Source organism: Colletotrichum orchidophilum (genome assembly GCF_001831195.1).
Source record: "Colletotrichum orchidophilum strain IMI 309357 chromosome Unknown Scaffold_30.1, whole genome shotgun sequence".
NCBI lineage: Eukaryota > Fungi > Ascomycota > Sordariomycetes > Glomerellales > Glomerellaceae > Colletotrichum > Colletotrichum orchidophilum.
The window spans coordinates 64,638-77,693 of record NW_019172986.1 but is presented as its reverse complement, the minus strand read 5'-3'; the positions used below and the strand labels follow the sequence as shown (position 1 = coordinate 77,693).

The 13,056-nt window shown below is 54.5% G+C and overlaps 4 protein-coding genes across 4 annotated transcripts; 2 read left to right on the top strand and 2 right to left on the bottom strand.

The window, feature by feature from the left end:
• Positions 1–2,117: 2,117 nt before the first annotated feature.
• Positions 2,118–4,760, bottom strand: CORC01_04520 (uncharacterized protein; the record flags this gene model as incomplete). Its single annotated transcript, XM_022616167.1, has 1 exon — positions 2,118–4,760. The coding sequence occupies one exon, from the start codon at positions 4,758–4,760 to the stop codon at positions 2,118–2,120; it is 2,643 nt and encodes an 880-aa protein (XP_022477256.1).
• An 883-nt stretch (positions 4,761–5,643) lies between these two features.
• CORC01_04519 (uncharacterized protein) lies at positions 5,644–5,862 on the top strand (the record flags this gene model as incomplete). Its single annotated transcript, XM_022616166.1, has 1 exon — positions 5,644–5,862. One exon carries the CDS (start codon positions 5,644–5,646, stop codon positions 5,860–5,862), a length of 219 nt encoding a protein of 72 aa, XP_022477255.1.
• Positions 5,863–11,515: 5,653 nt separating this feature from the next.
• CORC01_04518 (uncharacterized protein) lies at positions 11,516–11,779 on the bottom strand (the record flags this gene model as incomplete). The annotated part of the gene is made up of 1 exon (XM_022616165.1): positions 11,516–11,779. One exon carries the CDS (start codon positions 11,777–11,779, stop codon positions 11,516–11,518), a length of 264 nt encoding a protein of 87 aa, XP_022477254.1.
• Positions 11,780–12,488: 709 nt separating this feature from the next.
• Positions 12,489–12,926, top strand: CORC01_04517 (uncharacterized protein; the record flags this gene model as incomplete). The annotated part of the gene is made up of 1 exon (XM_022616164.1): positions 12,489–12,926. The coding sequence occupies one exon, from the start codon at positions 12,489–12,491 to the stop codon at positions 12,924–12,926; it is 438 nt and encodes a 145-aa protein (XP_022477253.1).
• Positions 12,927–13,056: the final 130 nt, after the last annotated feature.

The following is a 13,056-nucleotide window of genomic DNA, read 5'->3' as shown; positions in this document are numbered from 1 at the left end:
ACCGGCACCCCGCATGTCGGGGGTAGAATAGATGGTGGACCAAGGGAGTGGGCAAAGATGGCCGAAGGACAGACGGGGAGGGGATTGCAAGTGGAGGAGGGGGGGGTTTAGCAGAGATGCCACTTGGGTAGGAAGAGAAGGGAGGTGGTGTGGATGTCAGTTGGTGTACATGTACGTGAGTGACGGACAGAGGGATGAACAAGGTGCTTCGGAAGGATGGGAGGACGGAAGGATGGGTAGGGTAAGGGATATCTGTCTTCCCGTCAGGATGAGGGTGGACGGGCAAAGGGACTCGGAAACGATGGCGGTTTGGTTCCAAGGCCAATTTGCAACTGCAAGAGAAAAAAGAAAAGAAAAAAAACCTAAAGGGAGCCAGCTTGATGAGGGTATAGTTCATTCGGCAGACGAAATATAGAGAGAGAGCAATATCACGACGCGCTGGAACTGCAGCGGCACACGGTCGACTTTTCAGGCGTATCATTCCCTTGGACTGATTCATCGCGGAAGAAATGGAAGGGTGGTGCTGCATGAGTCTTGTCACTCGGCTCTTTTTTGGGGGGTGTCCATGCCATCCCAACGTTTGACGTGTTCGTTATGCAGAAAAGGATGCGGGAGAAAACACAAAAATACCAAAAACCAAAAAAAAAAAGTCTAGACCCAGCGGTTCCCTTCATCCTCCTCCTCATTCGCCTCCTCGTCGAGATACCCAAGGTACTTACCTACCTACCTCAGCTTCCTTAGCTTTTCCGATTTGCATGATACACGCTCGACTAGCATCTCTGCCGTACCCGACCTGGTGGTTGCAAGAGTGCATGCATCTCGGGCTGTGTCACTTTTATGCCTCAAAAGTCAATAGAGAAGAGGGGGGGGGGGGGAATGGGGGACAAAACAAAACAAAAACCCTCGGCACAACAGGTAATCGTGTGAACCGGTTGAGGTGTGTGTTGTTGTTGCTACCTATTCTCAAACCCCGCCTCTTGCCACCTTAATGCCGTACGCAAGGTAGGTAGGTAGCTGGTCATATAGCAAACAACAAAAGTTGATGTTTCCACGCAAATACACGACGCTACGACGCTACGGAGACGGTCCTCGGCACATATTCATCACAGAGTCTTGAGGGAATCAGGATTCGATAGCAGCAGGATCATGGGACCAAGTAATGGAGTCTCTTTTTTGGTTGAATCTTGTTCGGCAGCGACAAAGATGCTTCCGAACCGCGATGAAATAGTACCACCTCCTTTTTTTTTAAGCCCAGCCCCCCAAAACTCAAGCTCCAAAGCTGGGGGGGCTTCCTCTCTCTCTCCTCTCTCCTCCGCGCCGTCCTCCGCCTCTCCAAGAGGCCCCAAGGGACGCAAGTAATCCCCTCGTGATCGCACAGATGCATAATCCCCCCTTGGTGCTCCTTTTGTAGTCTGCACCGAGGAAAATTCCCCCTTTCCTCCCGATATTTTTTACAAGTGTTTTTTGCTTTTCTGTTCCATTGCCTTTTCCTGGAAAAAAGGTTGTCATAATCCATCAAATCATACCCCCGCGGAGGTAAATTCCGGCTGGTAGGTTTAGTGCTCGCGCCCTTTTTTTTTTTGTACAACAAAATAACAGTATCAGTACCAGCGGGTATTGCTGGTAGTGTTGGTGGTGGTGGTGGTGGTGGTGGTGGTGGTAGTAATAGTAGAGTTAGTCACTTGTGGAAGTGCGGCTGTATGAGTCGTGTCGCCCATTCGAAGCGGATTGTAGAGATAAAGAAAAGTTGTTCGTGTGTGCGTTGCGCGAGCGGGCGTGTGAGTGTGTTGAGCGAGTGGTAGTTGGTGGTCGAGATCGGAATGACCAAGCCGGATTTTGTTCTATGTGTGAATGAAATGATGAGAGCGCAGGTGAAACTCCTCCAAGATATACCAAGAAAGTCTATACAAATCACGACCGTCTTGAAACGCCGTGATATGTCGAGAAACAAACAATGAGATGTAGGGGGTTGGTAGTGTGTAGTACGTCGCTCTGCCGAGGGTGAGAGGGAACATGCGAGCGCGCGCATGTCTATGGAACAAGATACATGAGATGTGATGTGAGATCGTGATTTGGTGTTGTGGGTTCGAGATGTCCAGAGGGAGGCGAGCAGTCGTTCAGACGCGGCCGCTGGCATAGATTGGCGGGAAAAGGGCGTACTGCCCAGGTGGGGGCGGTGCGCTGAGTGTCTGCGCACGTTGGCGTCGGTGTTGCTTGACCGGCTCCTTCATCTTGGCAAGCGGGAGAGAGTCCTGGGACATGCTGGCGTCAAGACATCCAGAGATGGCGCGGATATCGCCCGTAGAACGCGACATGGTCAGAACCTCCTCAGACTCGGGCAGCGGGGTCATGGTGGACTTTCGTCCTTTGGGGGATCCTAGCTCCGCAAATTCGTCGACGCTGAAGGAGCGCGAGTGGTCGCTGCCCTCAAACTTGGGGTTCCATCCCTCAAAAGTCGTGCTTCCCGTGTACCTGGTGAGCGCCGTCCATGTCGAGTTGGTCGATGTATGGCGAGCCTCAGTCAGGCTAGTTTGGCTCGAGGAGTCGCTGCCGGTGGTGGAGGTGCTGGCACGGTCTCTGGCAAACAGTCCAGGGGTTTCAATCGTGAGGACAGGCTCCTCGTCAAAGGCGAAGTGGCTAGTGTCATGTCTCGATACATCCATGGGGTAGACGTCTATATCCGAGTCTGCCAACATTTGCTGGCGGAAGTCCGTTGGAATAAGAAGAGAGGGCGAGAGGTTGAAGCCGTGGGATTCCTTGAAGCTCGAGGCGCGCGATGCTGTTCGCACGTGGAGATGGGAGGTGCCTCGATAATTTGTCTCCTTCCTGGGATGAGAGAAGTTGGACTTCACTGGCAGCGCTGTGATGGTAGGCGTGATCGCTTCGTGGCCGTTGACGGAAGTCTGACTTACGGAAGTCTGGCTGACGGGGCTGAGGGCTGGGATATCCGAGTGTCCCGTTGTCGATGCTGGCTTCAGACCAGCTGACAGCGGCGCCACAAAGATGCCGTCGTTGTCGAAGGGAGTATGTACGGCGTCGTCCCTCACGAGATCCAATGACGGCCGGTCCCATGCGTAGTCGCAATCAGCTTCAGCTTCGTGCTCGTAGCAGTAGTCGATGTCGTCCTCCCAGCTGGCTCGGTGAGAAACTGCAGTCGGCCCCTCAACCTCCAAAGCTTCCTTGAGAGCGTTATGCGCGGCAAGCATGTCGACGCTGCCAAGCGTGTCCGATGCGCCGCTTGATGGCCGTCGAGACTCGTCCTCTGGCGTTTGAGGCACGACCTGACGCAGAGCAGGCACGGACTGGCTTCCGCGAAGCGACGAACGAATGCTGGCCAAGCTACTACCAGACTGCCGAGACAAAACAAATTGCTCCTCTTCTTCAGGCACATCAGGCAATGCCATCTCATAAGTGACGGTGGAACTGGCTGTAAGTGGCCACGCAGCATCGTCAGGGGTGGTGATTGCGTGAGAGAATCTCGGATCCGTAAAAGCTTCTGTTTCTTCCGAAATGGTAGGTTCGGCGAATTCGATCGGCGCCTCGAGAGTACCAGGCAAGTGGAAACCGCTGCTGGTCTGGGGGCGCTCTGGGAACATGTCAATAGTCGCGAGTGAGTCTTGTGAAACGGTGTAATGCTTCATGATGCGGCTCGACGATCTTGGAGGAGGAACAGGAGCAGGAACAGAAACAGGCGAGCCAGGCAGTGTTGGTGAGACAATCTCCTCATAAATGGGCGACCGCGGCGGCCGTGGAGGTGCTGGGCGCGGCGGGCTCGACCGGAGTTGTTCTTGAGATCGTGTGTGCTTGACCAATCGTTGAGGCGCAGAAGTCGGGCCTGTATGCCGGGCGATGGCAGGTGGGCGATTCGAAAAGAGGTCTGGCTGGTTTTCGGACGTCAACGCGTTCTCCTGCTGCATGTGCAACGCTTCGGATGAAAAGTTGGAAAAGTGCAAATCTTCGACGTTGATTCCCTTGAGCTGGCCGGTGGTCGGGCGTTGGCCAGCGCGGATGGCTGAGAATTCGGAGACCAATTCGGCGCGGCTGCCCCGCTGAAGGTCCGGTAGGTGATCCCGCTTGGTGTGGGTAACATGTTGGAAGTTGTAAGGGCCCGATATTTGCAACTTGCGTCCCGGGACTGGGTCTTCACCTAAGCCGTCTTGTCTTAGAGTTCTGCGGCGGCTGAAGATTGATGGGATGAAATGGTCCTTGTTTGTCGAGGCCGGGCCATCCAGGGCAAGCTCACCAGAGTAAAGAGAACTCCCAGAGGAACTGTGGTTACCACTGCTTTCCCGCTTCATTTTGGCCCTCCGGTTGAAAATGGTTTTACCAAAGAGCTGCACGCTCTCGGGGCGGTCTCTGGAAGGCATGCTGCTCGAAGTTGACCGGCCAGAAGAACGTCTAGACAGAGTGATGGTTTCCAGGGTGTGTTCCCACGATCGGTCCGAGTTGAGTGAGCGCAGCGAGGACGTCGAGCCAGAGGAGGTGGTGGCGTGGCTCTGGTGTTTGTCCAAGGCCGAGGCCCTCTGCATCTGCTTGCTCAAGGCACGAATCCTTTCCGGTGAAGGCGGTCCATCAAGAGCAGGCTCGAACAAATCTGTGATGTTGTCGGGATGATCTTGGGTTGAGAGACGAGGGAGGGGAAGTTGCGAGATGCTGACAGCAGACGGCGATGTGCCACCTTTGTTGCTGATGCTTGCCCTCTCTTTCCTTCCGGTTGGCTTGTAGGCCGAGTAGTACGGCTGTGGAGCGGTAGCCCACATCTTGTTTTCGACTTAATGCAGAGGGCGACGTCAAGCCAGGCGCGCCCCCTCTCAAGGGATCCCCCTTCTTCTCCAGCGTGTTATGAACAGGGTTGGAGCAAGTCGAGGCTTCTTCGTTGCTGCTGATGGTTTTTTTCCCAGGTTACTTTTTTAGAAAACTGGGCCGCTCTGGACCTGAATCTTGTCCTGGTTGGGATCGAAGATGTTATGAGGGAATACGAGTTGCGTGTGTGTGAGTGTGTGTGAGTGAGTGGTCTGTGTAATAGATTGGGTTGTGGTATGTATTTCGTGGGCGTTGCGTTACGTTGCGCCGAGTAGGAAAAGTTTGAATGATAGACAGAGCGAGGAGAGCCGAGAAGGAGGGATGAGCGCGCGCGCAACAAGAAACCAGCAACCAGCATCAACCGTCCAGCGTCCTTTTGTTCGTCCTGAGAGAGCGACAGGTGATAAGAAACCAGCTAGAATGTGGGGGAAGCGCTTGGGACTGTAATATATTTCAGATGGTGCTGTTTTCAATGCGTTTTTTGGGCGCGCAACGCAGATGGATATGGACCAGACCAGAGAGGAGGGCCAGTCTCCAGAGACCGGGGGTATGCCAGCGGCACCCCGTCACAACCTTGCTCTGTGCGATGCTCAGTCTCTGGCAGAGTCTAGTCCTAGAATGCAACGCCGCAGCAGCTCTTACCCCCTCCCCCCGTCTGTCCCCTCTTCCAGGATGCGGACAAGGGGTTAGGGGGGGGATGGAGGGATCTGGCTCTGGAGGTGCTGCCGGGGGTGTGGTGCCGTCGCCCAGGATGCCTTGCTCTGAGGATTGAGGGGGGCTGTCGGCCGATGTGGGTGGGTGGGTGTAAGGTAGGGTACAAACGAACTCTCTCACGCACCCATGAAGCGAGCTACATCTGGTGGTCTGAAGAGAGCAGAGAGGAGACAGGACAGCAGCAAGCAAAGAAGCAAGCAGTCCAGTGTTGATGGTAGCAGCAGCACCACGCACCGCGCACCACGCACCACGCACCACGCACTAGGCACAACCACTACCAACGACAACAGCAACAACCTGGGCAGCGAGAGTTCGGCGGCGGCATGCAGGATGCGGCGGTCCTAAGCAGATTGGCCACAGACGGCCCGGGTGATGCTGGCCGGGGGAACCCCCCCCTCCCCGTGTTGATTATCCTTCTTCCCGAGTCTTGAGACTTGGCTTGCAACCTGCAGACATACCGGTCACGTACAATGCACTGCATAGCAGCCGTTTGCGTCGCTTCCCTGTCGCGTGCCTAAATTCATTGGATGAAAGGTAGAGCGTATGAACGGATATGCAATGATAGTAGCAGCAAATATCGCGATCAGCAGGCTGAAGTCGTGCATATGGTCGGCAAGGTTTTTTGGAGACCAAAGCCGGCCGACAGACGCTTGAGCGGTATCTGATCAGTCAGTCGGGATAGACAAATAATGCATCCGTATCCTTGCCTTACTGCGGTCATATTTAGACTCCGGCCGCCGTGAATTTTGATGCGCTGATAGGATTGTTGGGCCATGAGATTCCGCCAAAGCGGTTGGCGACTGGTCAAGGTCTCGCAGCCCCAGGACTGCCTGACTTCCTGCGACAGGTGGGGATGTAAGGGCATGGGAAAAGCCTTTCCAAAGTACGAAAATGGGCGAGTGGATGATTGTAGATGAGATTATTCCACTCTGCAAGAGAAAGAAGACGGCCTGGATTCAGCCGGAACGCCAAATGAAGGAGGGAAATGAGACTTCAATGCACCCAACCATCTGCATGGCGCCAAGTGTAGATTGGAAAAAAGCTACAAATCGAGCGCGTCAAAAATGCCAGCTGGTGACCGTCATGCACTGTGCGTGCCGTACATGTTCTTGTCAATGGCGCCAATTTGCCGTGTCGTCGATGGTCGTTTGCCTCGACGTACAATAACGTTGCAAGCATGGCGCTCCGATACAAAAGCTTCCTCGGTGACAGAGAAACGATGCGTAGTCAGTCACTAGTGTGGTATGTGGACTGGCCACTGACCAAAGTTTCTAGTTGCAGTTTGCCATGATGCTTGCTTCGCCTTCGAGGTCCACCGCGCGGAAGTCTGGAAGACTTCCATACTTTTCAGTGAGCGGATCGGATTGTCACTCTTGTTGCCGTGTTTAACGTGACGCGTTTATCCAGAGTCTTGCTTCTTCCTTTCCTTATCATCTACTTCTCTCACGCCTGTTTTCTTCAACACTGATCTTGGACCAATGTGGTGTACGCGAAACTGAAAGGATTACCCCTGAAGCTAGTGGTTGGTCAATGAGCAGATGGTCTCAGAACCGATTTTGTCCCCAACTTCAGGCCGTCGTCACGACAGGTGGTGGTTGGCGGTTGGCCTAGGAAGCCATCATGTGGCGACGGCGGCGGAATACTCAACAGCCGAGAGAGTTTCAATATTTCTACGGATAGTGTCGCTTCTGTATGTTGTGATACCAGCTCCTATGCACTATTCACAGCAGCCACCAGGACCTTACCATGCATGTACGGATACGCGCGCGTGGTATAGGTGTATCTGCGTGATTGTGCACTACCGCCTGTCTGGTTGGTTGGAACAGGGTAATCCTGGCCAAAAGCTAGCAAACCATTTCTCAATGCGTTGCTTGCAAAAACCGCTCGCATGTTTGTGGTGAGATTGCTGAGGACAGGCTGATCTCTCTACCAACGAGGTCCCGCCTTTTATTCCGAAGCCCTCTGATTGATATTCGTACCAATCTCAGAGGCTCGAAAACGGCGAGCAAACTCCATGGGCCGCCGAGCTTGCATCTTTCAGTAACGGCAAGCTGCCCAGCGAACTCAACACACCCTCGATCGAGTTGATTTCATGGGTGGTGAACCGTTCAAACCCTGACATGTTGAAAATTTGACCAGTTTCATCCGAACTGGCCAAACATTTGATCGGCCTACCAGGGACAGAATAAGGTTCTTGAGTCGTGCGTCGAGATGGACGGATAGAAGTTCTATTGAGCACCTGTTTCAACCCATGCCCTGGCCGCAGCTCTGACGCTCTTCGGATCCCTACTTCAGCCAAAACAAATATTGCTGATCGCTTTCGTCTGAACTTTGGTATCTAAGGTGGCCATGAGGTTCGAGAGCTTTGGCCAACGCGTACTCACGGGATGTAGATGTTGCAATACGCCAGGGAAGTACACCAATATGGTGGTACGTCGTCGAGCAGCACTGAGAGGACGACGGATTTGTTGCTGATGCTTCTATTTCTGGCAAGATTACCGAGGGCCCAGCCAACAAATTGGCCGGCCTAGCACGGCGTCTCTTTGCGCTGCATGGCTCCTTGCCAGGCTGATTTCGTATCGATGCAAAGATGATGTGAGTTGCATGCAATAGCTCCACACAGCAGCAAGTCGTTGATGTCAGGTATGGAAGCAGTCGAGACCCGCGGGATATGGCACAAATTTGATTTTCTTATTTCTCATTGACGTGGCTAGCCCGTGGATACTCATCTGTATGAGGCGTTTGAAGATTTCCAAAGCGCGTTGAGCGGCGCTAGATCCAGTTTATGACAGATCATGATCGACGACTACCAGAAGGCTGTGGTCCCCGCCAGAGGACTTTCCCAGTGTCATGAATAGCGAAAAGGCCTGGGTCCTTGGACTCTGGAGACTGGAGTGGACTGGGCGAACAAGGGACCACGCAATTGTGGGCTTTGCAGGTTGCCGGCCGTACGGTATTGCTTCTTCGTGCGCGAGAGGCCATCCCTGGACAAGGCTGCGAGGTGCCGAGGGCTGCCGTGCACCATCATCCGGCATCCGCCATCCAGGTAATAGTAAATCGGTTGGAAATCGGGCAGATGCAGGGCGCCGTCCGGCGTATGAGAAACGAAGCGGTCAAGCTCGTGACGGAGCCAGCCCCCCGGCCTCTATAGTCAATGCTGTACAACTGAGTGTCTCAAGTGTCAAGACCGACGTTGACCTGACCGTTAGGTTTGCGGTGGTTATGGGGGCTCTGGGACAGCCCAGTCATTCTACGTAGCTTGAGACAACGACCGTTGTTGGCATTATGGCAGTGCGGTCGATCGGTGGGTGCGAAGGGACGGGCATGCCTCGTCCTCGCCCGCGTGCCAGACTCCCCGTCCCCCGAAGGCCGATACCCCTAGCCTCAGATCCACGATTGATTGGCGCTCCCAGGCGCAGGAAGGGCAAGCTCGACTGACAAGCTCTCTCTCGTAAGCTCTTCTGCCCTGTCGATATTTGTCGGTCGGTCGGTTCTGGAATTCCCCGTCAGACCCTGTTCGAGCCAGGTTGCCCAAACGCCAGTACAAAGTAGACGGAAGAAACCAGCCAGGGAGGGTACCATGGGACAAGGCAAGGCAAGGCGACGCCGAGCCTTGCCCAGGGCAAGCCAGCTCAGGGCTAGGTCCAGCTGGGGCTTGAATATGAGCAGCCACATTTGCTCCACGGGGGCCCCGGAGCTGGTGCATGTCTGCCATAATGATATCCAGATATTATTCCCTATCACACACATTTTGTGCTCCACGCGTGACCCATCTCCCAGATAGTAAGGTCGGCCGAACAGGGCCTTTTGTCAAAAATGTCATCTTTGAGGCGGGAAACGGGAAAATGACGACAGCGGGGTTGGCCTTGGCTTGGATTGAGAGACGACTTGCAACGACCAAGAAGAAAAAAGGAAGGACCGTTGCAGTGGTGGTCCGGAATTCAAACCATGCTGCAAGATGATGTGAATTGTGTTGTCAAGCTACAAGCCCAAATATGCGGAAAGCTAGAGTTCACATACACAATACGGAATACGCTAGCACGTAAGCCTGCGCAAAGTGAGTGAGCAACAGTTTCGCACAGTCGAGAAGAGTAGTTTCCGTAGCCCGAGTAAAGTGAACGGCAAGCTAGGTATTTCCGAGCCCGCCGACCGGGTCTTGCATTCCGTCGAGCATACGGATACATCCCATGAGGGACTGAGTCGAGAGCAAGCCGAGCTTTGGGACCCTCTATTCCCCCCCATGCTGTCAGCTCTTGCATTTGTTGCTCGTGTCTTCCCCATTGCGGGCGCCGGGTATTGCCAAAGCTCGTCAGAACTCTCGACGGGCATTGGCTACCCAGAACGTGATCCGAGAATGCGCCTTTTTCTTTCCCTCGATTTTCCTTGCTGGGCAACTCATTGAGCGTTTGCTGAAGGCAGACCAGAGTTGCGTGCCTGCATACACCCAACGCACAGACGGCGCCGGCGCCCTTTTTTTTTTTTTTCCTTTCCTGTTTCCACTGTCCCACAGAGGCGGGACGGCTGCCTATTCGTTGAAGGTTGAAGCGATGGAGAAGCAAAGCGGCGGGCTTAACTAGACAGGCGGGGGCCGGGGATGGTGTACGTAGTGTTAGTGGGCTGAAGGAGCTCTTTCACAGCTCGTATGGCGGACCAGTACAGATGGTATCCATGATTGTGGCTGCGAGATGTGCAGGGTAGATCTCTGTACGTATGCTGCTTCGTAATTCGCATATCAATTCAGGTCAGCTTCCAAGTCCCGTCTGGCAGTATGGCGGATACGTAACGCGGGACCGAGGGCGAGTAAGACAGCATATCCAGAGCTGCGTAGGTACGGACGTACGCCAGTCCCATTTTCGAGGCGAAGGGGGACGGCGACGGGGACGGCACGGTGCAGCAGTGCGGCAGAGCGAAGCAAGCGCACATGGTAGTGAAGCCCGCCAAGCGAAGCCGAGGCCATCTGCAGGGGCAGTGGATTAGGTGCGGGTTTGATATCCAATGGGCATGGCTGGCAAGGTCCCAAAGGCGCAAAGTGATGGAAGTGGCTTCGATTGGGTTCTGGCTTTCTGATACTGGCGATGGCCGGACTGGCGGTAGTCAGGTTCTGCGGAGCCCGAAAGGTGCTACTGGCCACTGCTACCTTGGGTTCTGCAGAACGGGGCTTTCCAGCCGGTGAGAAAGAAAGTTTGCTAGGCCCTTATTACGTACCTTGGCTGCTATACGCAACTGGGCGATGCAATGTGCAGTGGCCCACAGATGACCGTACGCGGTGTGCTCTCTTTTGGAAAGAGAAGAGGACCAAGATCCCAGTCATTTTCCACATAGTATAGGCGGGCAGCGGGCTGAAGACGAGGCCACCAGGATTGGCCGAGAGAACGGGAAGGAAATCCAGGGTTCCGGGGATGTAGCGTATCGACAAGTGAAGAGAGCCTTCATTCCTCAGTTCGGGACAAGATATGCGGCTGCTTTGGTGGGATCCCGTATCCTGGGAAGATTGCCGCCAGGTGAGGGTCGAATTGGGAACTCAAAATTGCTGCAGACTGATTCTGAGCGTCGTGTTATGGGTTGGCAGTGCCGTTGTAATGAGGCATTCTGATTGGGGAATTGATTGCCATTGGGCTTACCAGACAGAGTCCAGTGATGGAGGGATAAGGGGGCGAATTGGAGAAACGAGATGAACATTTCCAGACGGTCGGATTGCATGTCATGGCAGGCCTGTCTGGCAGCTGTCTGGTAAATTGCATTCTTTCCGGGCAAAGTGAGTAGAATTTGGCAAATGGCAACTGACCGGGGGATGCAGGCGGGACTCGGTACCTGAGAGGGTTGCCATTCATTTTGTAAGGTAAGGACGGAGTATCCGTAGTATAGGTAGGCACGAAGTAGGGACGACAGCTATGGAGTCGTGAAATTGAGAATGAGATGAACTCTCTGTCACTGGGAGTGTGACTAGGTACTCGTATTGCTGCTGCCGTTTTTGTTTTTCTTTCCTCCTCCCCCTTCTCTATCCGTACCTGACATTATCTACCCTTACCTTAGTCAGGTGTACGTAGTAGGCAGGCACGTAGGTGCCCCTCCTTAGGTATCGCAGGCTTCGCAGCTCTATCGGATCGGCAGCTGGCAATCTGATTATGGCCTTCCGCTCCGGCTCTGGCTCCGGCCATGACTCTGACTGGTCGGTGCAAGTGGTCGTTTCCGGAAGGACGACGGACACAAGGGAAACATCGCAGTCCGGGAAAGCAAAACCCATTGCGTGGTAAGGACACATTGAAGGCGGGGAAGGTGAACAGAGAGACAGAGAGGGCCACAAGGAAGGCATGTCCAGCTTACCTTATGGCATATCCTTGCGTGGTCCTGCCTGTGCCTGTCAGTACCTAGGCACGGATACGTGTATCCGTATTGAGCTTGTCGAGTCGAGGAAGGCGGGCTGGCGCAACTTGCGTGTCTTGCAAGTTCCATTGCCAGCAGCCTGTGCTTGCCGTTCTCTCTCCTTCCGCCGTTGCGTAGGGTAGCCGGGGCTCCACACCGTTCCCTCCCACGAGTCCCAGTTCGATCTAGCGCATGTCTCCACATCTGCACTCAGACCTACATACTTAGTACCAAGTAAACTGCTGTAGCAAGCACACGGCAGCACCACCGACCCCGAGTTTAGCCCACAACAGTGCGACACTGGCCGCAGGCACGCAGTCAAAGGTGGGAATGGAGACGAACTGCAAATGCCCTGAACTCCATGAGCCCATGAGTCCATGGTCCGGCCCACTTGACCCAACCAGGGGTTCTGTTCAATCCACAGCAGCCAGAGTCCACAGGCACAAACTCATAGCACGACTATCGACACTCGACTCGAGTCCAAGGCGGCAGAGGCGGCGGTTGGCTGAGGTGGGGTAATCGGCGATATCTCTGGGTCACGGAGTTCTAGGCCTAGGCTATGGCTCTCTCTTCGGCCCAAGGCTGCAAATCGGAACCTGGGAGCTGGGATGGCACAGAACCATTTCAGTAATCAGAATTGCAGCGTCAGAGAGATTCCCGCGCCTTTCCTTCAGAGCGCCGATGGCGGACGGCTGTGGGTAGTGGAGATACCGAGAGCGAGCCTTGGTTGTCCACCACAATTCGAGGTTGTCAAACTTCTTGACTGGCTTCCACATCCATTGTCAAGGCTGTCGCAGCTTACCATAACGAGTAGGACTTTGGGATCACAGCGGGACGACGAGTCACCCGAATCAGAAGAGAAACAGGTCCATTTACCCCAGAACAACTGCAACGGCATCCTCCTCATCCTCATTCCCTTGGCGGGCCAAGGTTCCAATGGAAAGCTCCCCGACGTTGGGGCCCGCCAACCCTTGTGCTTGCGCATGTGCCTGTCCCTGTGCCTGTCAGACAGCTCCCTGGTTCTCGCAAGCGACCCTTTTCCTTGAGAGGTTGAGCCAAGTCCGGCATCTATATCACCAAATACTACGGCAGGCCACCATTGGCTCGAATGTCGGACCCCTCGATTGGGGCGACGCGGGCAAGAAGGGTGGGCTGGTGCTATGGAATTCAATGCAC